Source organism: Argentina silus, assembly GCF_951799395.1.
Source record: "Argentina silus genome assembly, chromosome: 21".
In the NCBI taxonomy this organism is placed as follows: Eukaryota; Metazoa; Chordata; class Actinopteri; order Argentiniformes; family Argentinidae; genus Argentina; species Argentina silus.
In genome coordinates this window covers 1,567,318-1,586,628 of record NC_139675.1, presented here as the reverse complement: position 1 = coordinate 1,586,628, position 19,311 = coordinate 1,567,318, and the positions used below count along the sequence as shown (strand labels likewise).

Here is a 19,311-nt window from a genome sequence, read left to right as displayed (position 1 = left end):
AGGATGCACAAACACAGGCGCGCACACACAGACACACACACACACACGCGCGCGCGCACGCACGCACGCGCACACACACACACACACACACACGGTGGGGAAGGGAGGGAAAGTGCCTGAGAGCACCCTCTGGGAGCACTGTGTGCACTAAGAACAACAGATGCAGCCCTCTGTTTACAGACATGAAAAGTAGTTTTTTCACTCTAACAGCTGGTTGTATTACCTAGCTATCCCCATGCTTGGCTAAAGTAAGCACAGGGATGAAATGCACATGATGACAAAGACCCACTGAGGCTTTTTATTTATTTTTCAAAAATATAAAGTTTACCAACACATCAAACTGAATAGTTCTGGAGAACAGGGTATAGAACTGTGTTAGTTTAGTACACTACATTGTATGTTAGTTTAGGACGCTAAAATAAGACCACAGAGGTTCCTCCAGTGTTAACTAACAATCCCTCCAAAGAATCAATAAAGAAACTACAATTAGTTCCAACCACAATGTTTTGAAATCTTATTTTCTTAGATTACTCTTATCACAAACCAGGATATATATTTAGACCATATACAATGTTTCTATTGCAAAAGCATTGCAATAGAATCTCTCTCAGTTTTGAATATCCTCATATTGGGTTAATAATATGTTCATACAGTTAATAAGAAAACTGGGATAACAATAACAATGTTATACAATAGTGAAAGGCTTCAGTGGTGAGTCAACACCAGAATCGAGGGAAAAAGGGAAAGAGTGTGTGTGTGTGTGTGTGTTTGTGACATAGTAACTCTTTCCCACCTTCTCAGCACTTTGGGCAGCATGGAGGAAGAGTTGCCGCTGTCAGACTGCAACCCTGATTGGATGTCTGACAAGATAGCGTAGAGAGTGGCGCCCCCCACTGGTACTACCTGGAGTAGGATTTCCTTGTCTCCGAATTCACACTTAAATGTGCTCACCTGCATCAGAATGAGATGAATGTTGTGTCTAATGAGTCCTGCATAATTCAGGTGAATTCAATATTAAATCAGTCAGTACAAAAGACTGATTGAAATTTGAATTCAATCATTTAAATGTGCCTAAATCTACTTCCAGTGAGGATTATTTATTTCATCTTGAATTTAAAGAGATGTTCCACTATAATTACATTGTATGGTTGTCGAGCACTCGTTTTTGAAGTTGTCCACCAACCCAGACAGTTTTTAATGTGCATTGATTGATTTTATATTTATATTATATACATTTCTGGCGGAGTCTCCATATTTCAAAAAAGTTCAGAACAAAACACTCAAACACAACTCTGAAATACTTTGCCAACGTTAATGTAAAATGTGTCCATTTTAGTCTCCAAATTACATGTTCTGTTCTGTTTTAAACATACTCAATCCATCAGACTTATTTCCTGACAAATGTGCAAGTAGATCTCTCGTGCTGTCGACACTGACTGGTCCATTGGGTCGCCTCGGGCACGCGATGCTGTCAGAGATAACACAAACCTGGCCTTTTGGATTGGAACTTCTTGCAATAAAATTAGGTTCAAAAGTGGGTTCATCAATAACGTATCAAAAAAGAACATTCCGACAAATCACTCAGAAGCAACAGTGACGTAACATAGCCAGTATTCGAGTGTTTGGAGTGAGTTAAAGATATATTTATAGAACTAATGGGCTTCAATGGGCAACACAAGCTGAGCAAAAGCTGCATCTAAACATCGGTAGCGAGATATACACACAAAAAAACCCACTTGGGGTAATGGGGTGGAACATTGCCTAAAATGGCATGACCTAACTGCAGTAAAATAATATTTTTCTTCAGTTTGAAAAGCATCCTCTTCCCTTTACGAGAGTCAACACACATTCAAAACCCAAATGACAACATAATGACATAATAAACACGGTGTTGACTTAGAATGCATGAACCATTACTGCTTTGTCAGTCATATCAGTGACATTCCCTGAAAGAACGTTTTAAGAGAATCCCCTGTAAACTCACCTAGCCCAAACCCAATTACAGCAGCATAATCCTTCCCAATCCACAATCCACACCTTCAGTTCGGCCCCCTCAGGGATGGAGTGGGAGACCCTGTAGTAGATCTGACTGCCACACTGAATCACGGTCATATTGTGTTCCTCTTCACTGTCAGCACACGACACCTATCTGAGCACAGAGGGAAAGTATTGCAAGGAAATGCACTGCTGTAGAACACATGCAATTAATCACTGGACATGTGAAACAGACATCAATTTGTTGCAAACAGTAGCCTCTGCAATCGACTCGCTCCGACCAAGCCTCTGGCTTGCCAACAGACATGACCGCCTCCTCAAATACCCGATGTAAACCAGCTATGCTCTCGATGAGCTAGCAATTAGACAGCGTGGGTGGGGGTATTTCAACTTCAGTGACTTTACCATCTCAACTCAGTTACATATGCAGATGTTACAAATAGATATGGGATTTTGTTAAGACTGAAATGTGTGGTTGGACAGGCTAACAGCCATGCTTTATTGTTTTATTCGTCTCAGGGCACCGCTACACCAACGTCGTAGGTTTAACAACTCACGGTGATCTATGAGACGTGCTCCACCGCATGCGAACGCAGCATGTCTGAAGCAAGACTTGTTTGAAGCAGCGTAGTTTCACGATTCCAGTCTATTTTCCTCGGCAGCGAGAGCATTGTAGAGGCGTAGATACAGAGAAATAAGCACATAATATCAAATATAAATTCACAAATAACCTCAATCATCCTAAAGCTAAGTAGGAAAATTGCGCGATAAACAGTGTTGACGCAATTCTTGATGTCATGCAGGTAGAGGCTACCTCAAATGACTGGAACTGCAGACTAGTTGTGGAGGTTTCAAGAACATAGCCTCCGGTTATGAAGTATAGCCTAAATGATTTTCAGATAGCTTCCCTTTATGAAATATAGCCTATGTTCTCATCATATCAACGTTTGTGTTGTGTGTCTGTTGGTGCAGCACCCTGAAAGCCGCGATGACGGTACCTCTCGTTTGGGTGTCTGTGTCGTTGGCCCGTCACTGTTCTGGCTTTGCAGATGGCGTTTTGCTGCCTCTCACAGGTCAAGACGAGCATCACACCCGTCAGACAGAAAACTAAACGACAACATTCTTCTCTGGCGTGTCAGATAATGTTCCCGATCTGACAACGTGTATTTTAAGAGTAATCTAATGAAAATTATTGTAAAATAACAATGATATTGGCACAGTTTCACGATGACTAATTAGGGTTATTGATGATACCATGAATGTGAATTATATTACTACAGTTTTGCAATTATGATTTATTACCACTTCAAAAATTCGTTGTTCACTGAAGGCTCTACCACCCTGTCATGGGGGCTCGTTCACTGAAGGCTCTACCACCCTGTCATGGGGGCTTGTTCACTGAAGGCTCTACCACCCTGTCATGGGGGCTCGTTCACTGAAGGCTCTACCACCCTGTCATGGGGGCTTGTTCACTGAAGGCTCTACCACCCTGTCATGGGGGCTTGTTCACTGAAGGCTCTACCACCCTGTCATGGGGGCTCGTTCACTGAAGGCTCTACCGTAGGGATGGCAGCGCTGCCTCCTGGCCCACCCTCGACCCTCCCCACTGCCTCTGCATAAGACACACCTTGACAAACTCCTTCTGTACCTGTTTCCCCATCACCGGACACTTATGGGGCCTGGCTGTATGATCCCCACCACTGGTGATACACAGAGCTCCTCCTCAACGCACATAGCCTCTGAATGACACCCCCCACACCTGGCACAGTGACTTACACACGGCTGTACACGACTTGTCCGAACTTTGAGCACTGAAAATATTGCAACAGGACAGGGCCAAATGCTATGAGACATAATGCTAGATGAGATGATTATTATGATTATTATGTATGTACCAGAGTGATTGCAAGAGGAAAGTTTGGAGAAGAAAGGGTCCGCCCATGATTTACAGCATACTGTACCACCTCACCTGTGAAACATGGTGGAGGGGGTGTCATGGTTTGAGCGTCTAAATATTAGAATATGTAGTACTAGAAGTATTAGATCTGAACGAGAACTGGCTCACTTGTCTTAACAGATGATGTAACTGCTGATGGCAGCAGCAGAATGTCAGCTGAAGTGTACAGAAACATCTTGTCTGCTCGAGGACAAGTAAATGTCTCCAAATTCATTGGATGGTGCTTCTTAGAAACTAGGGAGTTTTTCAGGGCCAACAAGTGGAAAATATTTCCTTGAAACAGAAAAGTTGTGAATAATTGAAAAGTGATTTTAGTGAGAACCCTGTACTGTATGAATCAGAACATAGATATGTATAGTTGCAGTGCAGGAAGATGATATTGTTGTTGACTTGTCCTCAACACCCAATGGCCAGGAATGACTAATGTGACCTACAGTATAAACTGTCTCTTTGTGCTCTACCATGGTATTCATATTTAACAGTTAACATATACTGTAGTCCTGTGTATTTTATTCAGTTTCACATGCTGATGCACGCATAGATATGGCATACATCACCAGTTGATCCTGTTTGACATGTTTGATCCTGTTCATGTTTCGAAGAAAAAAAGAAAAAAAGAAAGATACCACACCTTTCTCTCGACGCAAAACAACAGAAAGGAAATGGTTGAGTCGGCAGGCAGAACGATGGTAGGACTATGTCTTTGTTGATTGTAAAGTTTAAATAACGGTGCTTTTGTTAAAATATTGTATCATTACATGTCATAGAAGACAGAGCTTTAAACTATCGAAGGATTAGCCTTCTGTGTGTTTGTTTTCTGTCGACTTTCAATGTGGGCCAAGTCAGGTGTTCTGAGCTGTTGTCGGCCTACATTTTGTGTCGTCGGATGAAATGGCGGATTGCGCACAAATCAGGCATTGTAATTTCACAAAATATGATTTTAAGAGACATTAATAACTTCTAGTGATGGGGAAACAAAGCTTTCTGATGCATTGAAGCTTTCCAGGCAATTGTGTCGAAAATAGGATTATTACTCAAGGGTTTGATCAACACATTGTACTCTACACCTTGACACCTGCTGGTCAAAATAATTTAGAGCAGCCAAATCATTATAGATGATGACATCCCACAAGCCATTGTGTGGAGACAGCGCTGTAATAGTTGGTTCGTTGGAGTATAATTATTATTTAGGTTTGAAAAAATTAAATTATGAAACTTTCCAAAATTGAAATAAAGAGGGAAACATTTGTGTGGAACAACATGGTGTCTGCCTTCAATTGATAGAATATAATACAATAGAAGCACACAACAATATGTGTATACACCAGCAGCACTGGGTTGTGATAAAATGGTGGAAATGTTGATCACAACAACTAGTCCGAGCCAGGTACATAGATACAACGTGAGCTTTTTGCAGTTTGCACTGGACCCTCAACACCCACAGTTAAAAGCATGGAAATGATAATACAGGTATTTCTATTTGCAATTTCTATTTCTAGGTTGATATGGCACGAGTTCTGTTGTTGTTGACTGAAGGTTAAGATGAGCCATCTTCAGCAGGGCACAGAGAGTGGTGCCATCGCTAAGCAAAGACATAAGGATGAGTCTCCAATCAAGGGTCTTGATGTGACCATGGACCCTGATACTACAAGGTGTGTGTGTGTGTGTGTAAATGCAAAGACCTGACACTTCTTTTGAATCATAACCAGGGTATATCTTGAATTTATCATATATCTACATTTATATCTACATTTCCCAAGTCACAGTGATGGAGTCCAAACCATGGATGAAAGATAAACCTATTTCTGTAAAACCCTGCAGGATTAAGGTGTTGAAAATCTCAATGTTAGTTGTTGAAAATCTCAATGTTAGATGTTGAAAATCTCAATGTTAGTTGTTGAAAATCTCAATGTTAGTTGTTGAAAATCTCAACGTTAGGTGTTGAAAACCTCAATGTTAGATGTTGAAAATCTCAATGTTAGATGTTGAAAATCTCAATGTTAGTTGTTGAAAATCTCAATGTTAGTTGTTGAAAATCTCAACGTTAGGTGTTGAAAACCTCAATGTTAGATGTTGAAAATCTCAATGTTAGATGTTTAACTGTTGTAAAACTGTTTTGCATTACTCCATCCATGTGGAGAGAGCAGAGGCACCAACTCCAAGTTGTCTTTCAATGAAGTGCGACCAACAAGAAGTCACAGATAGCATAAAAGGGCTTTCTTTGATACACTAGCTGTTAGCCATGTTTTCAATGAAGGGCGACCATTCAACGGATCCCCAGCTTTCAACTACGAAGGGAGCAGCGATGTTTTTAAGAAAGGTGCCAGTGGAACCACAGTCAAACAAAACACATCACCCGTCATGAACACAGTTGGATAGAGCCTACATCAAGACACAGCCTATTAGCAGAATATATTTTAAGATTGTTTAAGATTGTTGTTAAGAAATATGTTGAACTCCTTCTCGTGGGCGCAATCATGCAGCTTCTATTTCCAACATGTTAGCTTTCTGTTTAGCTATGACCACTTGCTATGTGACTACTTTTGCCAGTCCAATTTGAAGGCAGCAGACCCCGCGGGAAAGCAATAGTAAAGATGTGGCAGACATCGCAACAATACACAAGCCGCCTCGTAACAAGCAGACAGGGGCAACAGTGTAGTTCATTAACAAGCTGGCCAACAGTGTAGTTTGTTTTGATCATTGCGGATGTACCCTTCAATATGGAAGGGAGCATCCGATATTTTCTTAGATTATGGTCTTCAATAGATATACACGTAGATAGCAGTTCATGTGTTGCGTTATTATAAATGCACCAATATCAACAATTTTATGATAATTGTTGTGATCAAGGAGCCATAAACACACGTACTCCTTTAAAACATTTTGACGACACAGAAAGATAGACACAATAAAAATATTGCTTCAGCAACTTCCGAGCAATTTTAATCACTATATATTAAGCTTTCAACATCAATTTGACTCCTTTTGACCGTCTCTCTCTGTGAACAGGGATCATTTGATAGGTCAACAGCCACAAACATCTTGTCATGTGTCTATGAGGAGCAACCAATCAGTGAATTCCAGTGATGATGGAGACCAAACCATGGATGGAAGGTAAACCAATGGCTGTTCAACCCTGCAGTGTTATATTAGACATTGTCAGTAAGAGTATCAGATGGATTCATTCCAGTGTTTGCTACCACTTCTCATAGTCGTATCACCTGCAGTGTTCATCAGAGACCAGAGTCACCAACCTTCAGTTATGTATCAATGAAGTCAACCGATCGACATGGGTGAGAATATTTAATGTTTTTTTTGTGGTATCCTATTAATTTTGATATAATCACCAAACTTTTTCGTTTATGTTACTACTTCCCCTCATAGTCTTGTATTTCTTGCAGGGTCCGTTTGGAAAGACCAGAGTCACCAACTCCAAGCTGTCTGTCAATGAAGAGTGACCGATCAATGGAACCTCCTCAGAATTTTAATGAGAGAGAATCCACAGAAAGGAAGATGTGTGTAAACTCTTCTTCATTTCTGCACTGACATTTGCTCTCCATCAACATTGCAGTTGACAAGAATCAATCAAAGTTATGGAAAAGTAATCCAGTCTTTTTGGTGCATGTGTTTCTTGCAGGGTCCATTTGGAAAGACCAGAGTCACCAACTCCAAGCTGTCTGTCAATGAAGAGTGACCGATCAATGGAACCTCCTCAGAATTTTAATGAGAGAGAATCCACAGAAAGGAAGATGTGTGTAAACTCTTCTTCATTTCTGCACTGACATTTGCTGTCCATCAACATTGCAGTTGACAAGAATCATTCAAAGTTATGGAAAAGTAATCCAGTCTTTTTGGTGCATGTGTTTGCACAGAGTAGAAAATGTCACCCTCTGTGCCATAGCATTAGAGAGAAGTCAGAGCAACAGAAGGAAAATCTGAGAGGAAAGGATGTTTTTAGGACGATACATTGAATCTTAATTTTTGTTGAACCACTACTAACCTTACTTTTATTATTCCCTACGTTGTTTATGTAAATGTAATATTAAGATGCCTCTTGCTTTGGTGGATACATAGATAATTATGTTGTTATCTGCTTTTCCACTTACAGTATCAGCACCAGACCAGGAGATGTTCTCTGTGACATCTGCTCTGAGCTCCGAGCTGTGAAGACCTGTCTGACCTGCTCTGTCTCCTTCTGTGAGACTGATGTTAAGCACCATTACACAGTCCCTAAACTACGGTTACACACTCTGGTGGACATTACTGAAGAGCTGGAGCAGAGATTGTGTCAGGAGCACCACAGACCACTGGAGGTGTTCTGCAGGACAGACCAGATGTTCATCTGCAGTCTGTGTGCAGTAACAAAGCACAGAGGACATGACATGGTCTACGAGGAGATAAAACAACCTGGAAGACACGTATGCTCTGTTTTTTCTCATCTTGTGTCAACAACGTGTGTTAGACTGTGGAGCATTTGTGAAGAGATTCATGAATTTTCATTAAAATGTTACTGAAAAGGAAGGGCACAATATACAGTCGTTAATCGGATGTTATTCAACTCTCTTATGACAAGGAATTTGCCAAATTACCTCTATCAGAATGGCAAGTTGTTCTATACATGGAACCACTTGCAAAAATGTATATACTTGGCAATTTTGTATTATATTTTACTACTATTTTACAACTACTTTTGACTCTTGTTCTACTGTATTTCCATACCAAAGATTACAGATGAAGAGCAAAAACAAAGACAGACTTTAGTTGAAGGTAGGTGTTTGAACTTGATGCTTCTCAACTTTGTTTATAAAGTTTGACACCATACAGTAATGCAATCTGTTGAAATTGTAATCTCTTCAAACCTATTGCAAGATTAATTGTCAATATTTATTCACGAAAGTATATTTATTTACACTGTCCACATTTTGTCACATTAAATTTCAGTATTGATATGATTCAATTGTTTTCCTTCCTTTACCAGTGCTGCCCCCTCCTGGAGAGATCCAGGTCTTGTCAGTGAAGTCAGACTGTGTGTGTCTGTGTTGGGGCCCTCCAGAGGGACTGAATGGACCACAGAGGTTCAGAGTGATCTGGAGATGTGATGGAGAACAGAACAATGTACCTGTAAAAGACATGTATCAAATTGAAATAACGGACCTCAAACCTGGCAAGAAGTATGAGTTCGACGTTGCCACAGAGGGAGACAATGGAATCCAAAGTAGATGCAGCTCAGCAACTGTATTCACAGGTACAGTTATGTTTTGGTTATTTGATACTTGTAAACTATATTTTTCATATCATCTGTCAAATGAAACTAGCACATGACTAGCACATCCTGAAACAAATCTTGATCTTTGTTACAGTGGTCCCAGCACCCAAAGACCTAAAGATAGACCAGTCAGGAGCAACTTCCTTCACCCTTCACTGGAATAAGGCTCAAGGAACGGAGCAAATCCTGCAGAGCTTCCTCATATCCACCTTCAGCCCAGGAGCAGAACCCAAGGCAGTCAATACTCAAGACTGCTCAAGAACATTCTCTGACCTTCGACTTAGTACTGAGTACACAATCCAGGTCTCAACAGTGCTGAATGGGCGACAGAGTGAACCAGTCTCTACAACCATCTACACAAGTAAGACACCCCTCATCAGGGACCTTTGGTTGTGTAGTTTTCATGACCAGAATTGGGCTGATGGGATAATAATTAAATTTAAGTGCCCCCACCTCCATAATATCATGATTTCTATTTTATTTTGAGTCACAGTGATCAAGGTCACACATCACAGCCTGAGACTTAGCAGCTTAATCACAAAGTATTTCTTGCCCCTACTAGACTTGATCATTTTGTAATCTGAACACATGAATGATGAATGATGATGATGATGAATGATGAAATATAATGGTCTTGTTACTTAACCTGTCTTCATATCCTCCAGTGATGGTAACTTCAGGACGAACCATTGAAACTTACAATCCTTAGTTACTAATTTTTCTATTTTTGATCCCAATAGATCTCTCTACATGTATTTTCAAATGTTTCCTTTACAATTTATATCAGGAGTTCCAGCACCAGGTGACTTGACCATAGACCAGCTGCAAGTAACCTCGCTCACTGTGAAATGGACAAAGGCTTGCGTACTGGAGCAAACCCCACAGCGCTTCCTAATATCATACTGCAGTCCAGGGACGGAACTTCAGAAAGAATATACTGAAGACTGCTATAGAACACTCTCTGACCTACGACCTGGAACTGAATACACGATCAGTGTCTCAACTGTACTGACAAATAGGGAACAGAGTCAACCAGTCTCAATGTCCGTCTGCACAAGTAAGAGATCTTCCTTATCCATTTGCTGTTCATCCTCTGTGTAGCACTGACCACATTACTGATGAACACTTTTTCCACTGCATGTTTCCCTCAGTACCTCCTGTCCCAGACCAGCTGAGTGTTGACTCAGTGGACACCACGTCAGCTGCTGTCAGCTGGAGCCAGCCACAAGGAATGGACCAAACCCAATACAAGTACCAGGTCTCCTACCACTGTCCAGGGAAGGACCAGGACATCATTACCACGTCCTCACAGAGCATCACTCTGTCTGACCTACGACCTGGAACTGAATACACGATCAGTGTCTCAACTGTCGTGACCAATGGGGAACAGAGTCAACCAGTCTCAACAACCGTCTGCACAAGTAAGAGATCTTCCTTATCCATTTGCTGTTCATCCTCTGTGTAGCAGAGACCACATTACCGATGAGTAACTGACCAAGACCTCCAATTAGTGTTTCTGCATGATGTCAATTTCCAACATTTTTCCACTGCATGTTTCCCTCAGTACCTCCTGCCCCAGACCAGCTGAGTGTTGACTCAGTGGACACCACGTCAGCTACTGTTAGCTGGAGCCAGCCACAAGAAATGGACCAAACCCAACACAAGTACCAGATCTCCTACCACTGCCCAGGGAAGGACCAGGACATCACGACCACATCCTCACGGAGCATCACTCTGTCTGACCTACGACCTGCCACTGAGTACTCAGTCACCGTCTGCACTGAGATGAAAGGTGGGGTGCAAAGTCTGCCTGCGGCAACAACATTTATTACAGGTAAGGACGAACCTTTGAAACTTACCATCCGTAGTTACTAACCATTTTTTTTTCTATTTTTGATCCCAATAGATCTCTCTACATGTATTTTCAAATGTTTCCTTTACAATTTATATCAGGAGTTCCAGCACCAGGTGACTTGACCATAGACCAGCTGCAAGTAACCTCGCTCACTGTGAAATGGACAAAGGCTTGCGTAGTGGAGCAAACCCCACAGCGCTTCCTAATATCATACTGCAGTCCAGGGACGGAACTTCAGAAAGAATATACTGAAGACTGCTATAGAACACTCTCTGACCTACGACCTGGAACTGAATACACGATCAGTGTCTCAACTGTCGTGACCAATGGGGAACAGAGTCAACCAGTCTCAACAACCGTCTGCACAAGTAAGAGATCTTCCTTATCCATTTGCTGTTCATCCTCTGTGTAGCACTGACCACATTACTGATGAACACTTTTTCCACTGCATGTTTCCCTCAGTACCTCATGCCCCAGACCAGCTGAGTGTTGACTCAGTGGACACCATGTCAGCTACTGTTAGCTGGAGCCAGCCACAAGGAATGGACCAAACCCAACACAAGTACCAGATCTCCTACCATTACCCAGGGAAGGACCAGGACATCATTACCACGTCCTCACAGAGCATCACTCTGTCTGACCTGCAACCTGCCACTGAGTACTCAGTCAACGTCTGCACTGAGATGAAAACTGGGGAGAAAAGTCAACCAGTGTCAACAACCTTCACCACAAGTATGATATTACAGATATTACATTTACAGTCATCATTTAATAAAACTGTCATTTATTTGATCATAATCCAAATGAGTGATCAATAAAAGCATCCCATTTGTACATTTTGCAGGATTCCATCTCATGGAGCTGCTGTCAAAGGCAGGACTGGAGGATCATTATGAAAACAAGCTTTCGTTAAGTACTGTCCTTGAGATAAATGCCAATACCACATCAGATGAGTCACTTCAAACTATGCAGTCACTTCCAGGAGCCTATCTAAAGAAATTAATGATGACAAATGTTAGTGCCAGGAGTGTCAAATGTATAGAAACAGACAGTGATCGCAGCAATGTCATTAATCCACTAGATCTCATAACTGCCCTGTTCCTGTGCTCAGATGGTCTCTTGCAGCAGGAGATGGTCCTGAAAATGTCTGTGTGTCAGTTTGCTGTTCCTTTCCTGCTGCCCAACTGTGAGACAGGACAAAGCACGTTGATGCTGTGGGCCATGAGAGACATTGTGAAGAAGTTTAGGACCTCTTCTCATGCAGCCACACAGTCCCTTATTGAGGAGAGAATTGTACTCTCTGATATTCCAATGGTATCCTTTGTCAGGCTGGGAAAAAGCAGCTTGTCCAAGTCTCAGATTTTGAACAAGCTGCTTAGTAACCCTCAACAGTGCCATAACACATTTGTTCATCATGATATGGAAGGTGGTGATGTCCCTCGGAAAATTTCAAATGGGTTAGTTGAAGTCAGCTGGTACCTCCCATGTGGGAACAGGAACATCGACACGTTCACCGAGCCCTTGGCTGTGGCCAATCTCAGAGGTGACATCAGCTCATTTGAAACACAGTTCTCCTTTCTGTGTCAGACATCATCTGCAGTTTACATTTTCAGTGATGGTTTCGACTGCGATTCTTTCAAAATGTTGAACAGAAAAAATGTAACGGCAGAGTTATTTCTGGTTGTCAACTCTCAGAGAAAACCATTCGAAATAGTGAAAGAAATGCTCACCAACTGTGGTATGAATACAAGAAATGTGATTGTGAAAAGAAAAGAGCAGAATGAATCAGAATTTATCAAAACCCTTCAGTTATCTGTAGGTGGCATCATAGAGAAAAGTCAAAACAAATTGACAATGGAAAAGATGGCTGAGGGAGCTAGTCAGAGTGGGATTTTGGTTGATGAGCACTGTGATGATTGTCAGACTGCCAGGAAGTTGGCAGATGAAATCACAAGCAACATATCAAACACAGTGAAATTCAAAGAGGACCAGCTACCCTTAGGGCAAATCTGGAAAGAGATCTCCCAGTTGGAGAAAGAGATGTGTAGACTGCTAAAGACAGGTAAAGAAGACATTGAACACTACAAGAGCTCTCTGAGGACAACAGAAAAAGAACTGAGAAATAAGCAACAAAGATTTGACAGGAGTGTTGCAATGACAAACTTCATTATTGGAATGTCAAGTTCAGGAATGACGCGATCCTATTTCCTCAAATGGTTGCGACTCAATTTGGAGAATTTGTCATGGAAGAACCTATCAGGTTTGAAAGAGGGGTACAAAGATCTTCGACAAAATTCTCTGGAGAAAAAAGACACAATTTCAGATTTGGATAAGCAAATATCTGATTGTTCCTTGGGACTTGAACACTTCGTACGAGAGTTGGGCCAGTTATATGAATGTGTATTCTCCCTTCCTGAAAACATCCCACAAAGAAAACAGATGGAACATTTGCCTGGATTGTGTGCTCAGATGCTGTTGGATGGTTTCCCCATTGAGCTTGTGGATGGAGATGCTTCCAACATCCCATTGAAATGGATATCTGATGTTCTCACTCAGCTTCATACTCTTGTGCAATCCAACAGCAAGATCCGGGTGGTCACAGTTTTAGGGGCCCAAAGCACAGGGAAGTCGACTCTCCTCAACACCATGTTTGGGGTCCAGTTTGCTGTCAGTAGTGGTAGATGTACCAGAGGTGCCTTCATGCTACTGATAAAAGTCAACAAAGAACTGAAAGAGGAGCTAAAATGTGACTTTGTCATGATCATTGACACAGAGGGCTTGAAATCACCAGAGCTAGCTCAACTGGATGACAGTTATGAACATGACAATGAGCTTGCAACACTGGTCATAGGACTAAGTGATGTCACAATTGTCAACGTTTCCACAGAGAACTCCACAGAGATGAAAGACATTCTACAGATTGCGGTTCATGCCTTCCTCAGGATGAAGGAAGTGGGAAAGAAGCCGATGTGCCACTTTGTGCACCAGAATGTGTCTGACATGTCCGCCTATGACAACAACATGAGAGGCAGGAGGAAGTTTTTGGAACAGTTGAATGAAATGACGCAGGCAGCGGCCAGAATGGAGAATAAGGAGAATATCACCAAGTTCACTGACATGATTGAGTATGATCCAGACAGAAGCAGCTGCTACATCCCAGGGCTCTGGCATGGATCTCCCCCTATGGCTCCAGTCAATGCTGGCTACAGTGAGGCTGTGTATGACTTCAAAAAGACCTTGATGCAAGATTTCCAAAAATGTCATGTAAATGATGACATGACAGATTTCCTGAAGTGGACCAAAGGTTTGTGGGAAGCTGTGAAGTTTGAGAAATTCATCTTCAGTTTCAGAAACAGCTTGGTTGCGGATGCATACACCAAATTATGTGTTGAGTACAATCATTGGGAATGGTCATTCCAGAAGACGATGTATGACTTGATTGTAACCGCTGAAACTAAAATATCAAATTTTGGCTTGACGGATCCAAACCCCCAAATCACCATAAGAGATAAGCTAAATGACTTGATCGAAGAAATGTCTGAGAAGCTTTCAGAAGGAGAAAACGTGATCCGATACAAACTAGTGGAATACTTTGAAAAGCCAGATGGCCATGTCAATCTTGTGGAAAAATATAGGCAAGACTTTGAGAACAATGTTGAAGCACTAAGACGAGAGACAAAAAACACAATAAAACTGAAATTGGAGGAAGCCGTTGAAATCAAAGAGGGAATGATTAAACTGGAGAACATCAAGAGCTCACAGGCAATTGCCATGGAAAAGAAAGTACTGGAGTTGCTGCAAAACTGCAAACAGAAAAACACAGGTTTATCAGATGAGGACCTCGGAGAAGAGTTTGAGAACATGTGGAAGGAAACCTTGTCTGAGATAAGCTTTGTAAAACTGTCGAAGTTGGATGTTCCTGACAATGTCTTCTCCGTGTTAAAAGAGCATTTATCTTCAAGGGGGAGTCATGTCAATCAAATATTTTCTGAAAACTGTTCAGTGGATTGTGGAAAAGAAGCTTTTGTTGTGCCTTCAGGGAATTATCTTAAGCAGGCTGAAGGCTTTGTAAAGCACAATGATAAAGACCACCACAAGAAAAAAGTACAAGACATTTGCGACAACATCCTAACACGGTGTCAGGACTTGATAACAGAGATGGTTGAAGGAGGAGCAGATTACCACAACACTTGCATCAAGAAGCTGCTTCGAGAGATTGATGAAGCATTGCAACCAAAGAAAGGTAAAGTCAATGAAGAATGTGAGATTTCCCTCAAGCTACACATCTGTGGTATAGCAGCCAGAGAGTTTCAGAAGATGCATGATGACTTCATAACACTCAATGATCCACAGAAGTGTCTGGAACAGTCGAAGGACAAGTACTGTGCTGATTTCATAGACTTGTTTCATGAACGAGACCAGTGCCAACAGAAAGCTGAGGACTTCACAAAGTGTTTGCAGTCAGCTGTAGAAGACTATGTGACCAAAAAAATTGGACCTGATGTTATTGAGGAAATGAAGAAAGGTCAAGGGTCAAAGTATTACAGCACACGAATGGGTCTCCACTTCTCCATTTTAAAACAGCTCCTTACTGATCAACATTATGAGAAATACAAACAGTACATAAAAAATTATGACGCGTTTGTGAAAGTGTGGCTCTTTGACAAAATTTCCCAAAAACTTTCAGAGGACAGTAATCTTAACAAATTGGAGAAGAAACATCTATCAGAGATTATCAATATTATTACCACTGCAATTACAAACATCAAAGATAGAAGTGGCAATGCAAATGATATCAGTATGTTTATTGGAGACATTTGCAGTGCTCTTAAAGAGAAGCTGGTCCTCCCCAAGGATGCTCTGGACGTTATGAAACTGACCACTGCAAACACGGAGTCATTTGCTGACTGCCTCACAAAGTCTGTGAAAGAAATGGAGCAGTCATTGACAGCTGAGTATGAAAAGACGAGGGACATCAGAAAAAGGCTTACATCTCTGCCATTCAAACCTCAGGACGAGATCTTCACCAGTCTGATTGGGTGTCGTGAACAATGCCCCTTCTGTGATGCACCCTGTGACGTAGGGACAAAGGAGCACACCAAACACTTTTCCAACAGTCACCGCCCTGATGGCCTCGCTGGCTGGCGTTGCATAATCAGACGTAGACTGACAATTTATATTTGTTCCAACTCTGTGACTAGCAACTTTAAGAGATTCTTCAACAATGATACAGAAATGCCTGGTTCCAGATACAAGGACTACCAGAAATATTACCCTAACTGGGAAATAGAAGGAGATTCCAACATTGAGGCTTCAGATTACTGGAAGTATGTGATGGCCACATTTAATGAGAGGATTGCAAAAGAAGCGAAAACACGTCCTGCTGATCTCCCAAAGCACTGGCTTGATTTAACAAAGGATGATGCATTGAAGAGCTTGGAAGTGTCATTCAACATGAATTAAAGTGAGGAGTATTACAAGGCTATGTCACACATGATGATAACCAGAAATAGCTCACTGTATGACATCATAGAATGGTAATGTACAGTAAGGTGTGAGTCCCCTCAGACATTCTGAATTGGTAAATAAACTGTATCATTTCTCACAATTGCCTGACCATAGCAATGCAGGATATTTTCCCCAATGAATCAAGTTGTGGTTTAAAGATACCTCACACTTGCCTCAGTTGGCTGTGGCTAAAACAGTTCAGTGATCCTTCCCACCTGTCTAGTCTTAATCATGAAAGGATACAGGGCAGGTTATGTGTTTGAGATCACTGACTGACCTGCATGCACTGACAGATACCTAACACACCAAGCAGAGTAGTGGAGCCTCTTCATTTGGAATGTAGTCTTTGTTTTCTATCTGATAAGAAGAGTACATGTACAATTGATTTATCTTTGTAGCAAAGATTTTACAGCAAAGGATTACAGACTAAATGATATCACATGAAAGCATTGTACACTTCCTGTATTTCTCATGTGGTCCTTGATGGAAGATGTTTCTGGTGCAAATGTTCAAAATGTAAAATAACGTGCAAAATGTTCATGATGTGTAAAATGTCTCTTGAAGTCGCTACAATGTCATTAAAGAATCTCTAAGACAAACCCAAATTCACGGATTGTGAACGCATATATGGAAGATTACTATTTTTACTATTGTTAATATTACAGTCAATACTGCTTCTACTTATACTACACCCTTATGCACTACTGCTGTCACTGTTTTATTATTACTGTATTATATTGTATTGTTTATCAGTTTATTGTTGTTGACTGTTGTTGATCGAGATCCCAAAGCATTTTACGATGTCAATTACGGCTGTATGCGATGTATGTGACAAATACACTTTGATTCTATGTCAAAGATCTTTAGTCTAAGGACTTTTTGACCACAACAGTGTATGTATAAATTATGGGGTCAGTTGTATTATTGTCTTTGCTCATTTAAAGGAACAGGGCGTAAGTTTCATCTGCCACAGTTTTATCTGGCAGCACGTACTGGACCTTTAAGGATGTACTGTAGCATGTCAAACGACTTGGGGTAATGGGGTGGAAAAATGCAGTAAAACAATGTTTTTCTTCAGTTTAAAAAGCATCCTCTTCCCTTTATGAGAGTCAACACACATTCAAAACCCAAATGACAACATAATGACATCATAATAAACACATTATTGACTTAGAATGCATGAACCATAACTGCTTTGTCAGTCATATCAGTGACATTCCCTGAAAGAACGTTTTAAGAGAATCCCCTGTAAACTCACCTAGGCCAAACCCAATTACAGCAGCATAATCCTTCCCAATCCACAATCCACACCTTCAGTTCGGCCCCCTCAGGGATGGGATGGGAGACCCTGTAGTAGATCTGACTGCCACACTGAATCACGGTCATATTGTGTTCCTCTTCACTGTCAGCACACGACACCTATCTGAGCACAGAGGAAAAGTATTGTAAGGAAATGCACTGCTGTAGAACGCATGCATTTAATCACTGGACATGTGAAACAGACATCAAGTTGTTGCAAACAGTAGCCTCTGCAATCGACTCGCTCCGACCAAGCCTCTGGCTTGCCAACAGACATGACCGCCTCCTCAAATACCCGATGTTAACCAGCTATGCTCTCGATGAGCTAGCAATTAGACAGCGCGGGTGGGGGTATTTCAACTTGAGTGACTTTACCATCTCAACTCAGTTACATATGCAGATGTTACAAATAGATATGGGATTTTCTTAAGACTGAAATGTGTGGTTGGACAGGCTAACAACCATGCATCAGTTGTACTTTGTGGGAGAAAGTTAATGAAACCAATTCATACTTCGTGTTGAATTTTACACTATCAGCCATCTGACGCATCACAGGTTGAACCTGTCAGACAAATCTTGACCACAATACCAGATGTGATCATGTCACGATCACTGAACCTGAAAGAATGACGTGGGCGTCATCATTTTCAAACAAACACACACAACTTCTCTCCTCATCCGGTTGGATTTGTTTTCATCAGAAGCATCTACATAGTAGTAGGAGTCAGCTGGTGGTCTTTATTTTCCGTCGACACGTCCTACATACGACCTCCTCTACATTTGCAGGCTTCCCAAAAACATCTGGTTTAAAACCAAAATGAGCCCTATCGATATTATCGTTATCAAACCCCGCTGAGACGGGTTGCATTGATCACATCCTAAACGTCGCTATCTGGCAATATCATCAACATCGTGCAGCCTTTTCACGTGGGATTCATAGATGAATTTCCTTGTTTTATTCGTCTCAGGGCACAGCTACACCAACGTCGTAGGTTTAACAACTCACGGTGATCTATGAGACGTGCTCCACCGCATGCGAACGCAGCATGTCTGAAGCAAGACTTGTTTGAAACAGCGTAGTTTCACGATTCCAGTCTATTTTCCTCGGCAGCGAGAGCATTGTAGAGGCGTAGATACAGAGAAATAAGCACATAATATCAAATATAAATTCACAAATAAGCTCAATCATCCTAAAGCTAAGTAGGAAAATTGCACAAATCGCCCTGCACACACTGAAAGGTTCGGTATCTCATTTTAGGCTTGAATTTAAAAAAAGATAAACAGTGTTGACGCAATTCTTGATGTCATGCAGGTAGAGGCTACCTCAAATGACTGGAACTGCAGACTAGTTGTGGAGGTTTCAAGAACATAGCCTCCGGTTATGAAGTATAGCCTAAATGATTTTCAGATAGCTTCCCTTTATGAAATATA

The 19,311-nt window shown here is 41.4% G+C and overlaps 1 protein-coding gene across 6 annotated transcripts; it reads left to right on the top strand.

Moving 5' to 3' along the window:
- The first annotated feature begins 4,582 nt into the window (after positions 1 to 4,582).
- Positions 4,583 to 17,502, top strand: LOC310820847 (interferon-induced very large GTPase 1-like). Of its 6 annotated transcripts, none has more exons than XM_083692662.1 (16): positions 4,583 to 4,641; positions 5,452 to 5,604; positions 6,962 to 7,066; positions 7,180 to 7,245; positions 7,354 to 7,467; positions 7,590 to 7,703; positions 8,061 to 8,370; positions 8,677 to 8,719; positions 8,931 to 9,197; positions 9,313 to 9,579; positions 10,006 to 10,275; positions 10,370 to 10,639; positions 10,783 to 11,052; positions 11,172 to 11,441; positions 11,536 to 11,805; positions 11,918 to 17,502. In XM_083692662.1, exons 2-16 carry the CDS (start codon positions 5,495 to 5,497, stop codon positions 16,534 to 16,536), a joined length of 7,365 nt encoding a protein of 2,454 aa, XP_083548788.1. In that variant the 5' UTR covers positions 4,583 to 4,641; positions 5,452 to 5,494; the 3' UTR covers positions 16,537 to 17,502. The 6 variants fall into 6 exon arrangements, with proteins under 6 accessions (XP_083548788.1, XP_083548787.1, XP_083548791.1 ...); XM_083692661.1 differs by having other exon boundaries at positions 7,165 to 7,245; XM_083692665.1 differs by lacking the exon at positions 10,006 to 10,275 and having other exon boundaries at positions 7,165 to 7,245.
- The last annotated feature ends 1,809 nt before the right edge of the window (positions 17,503 to 19,311 follow it).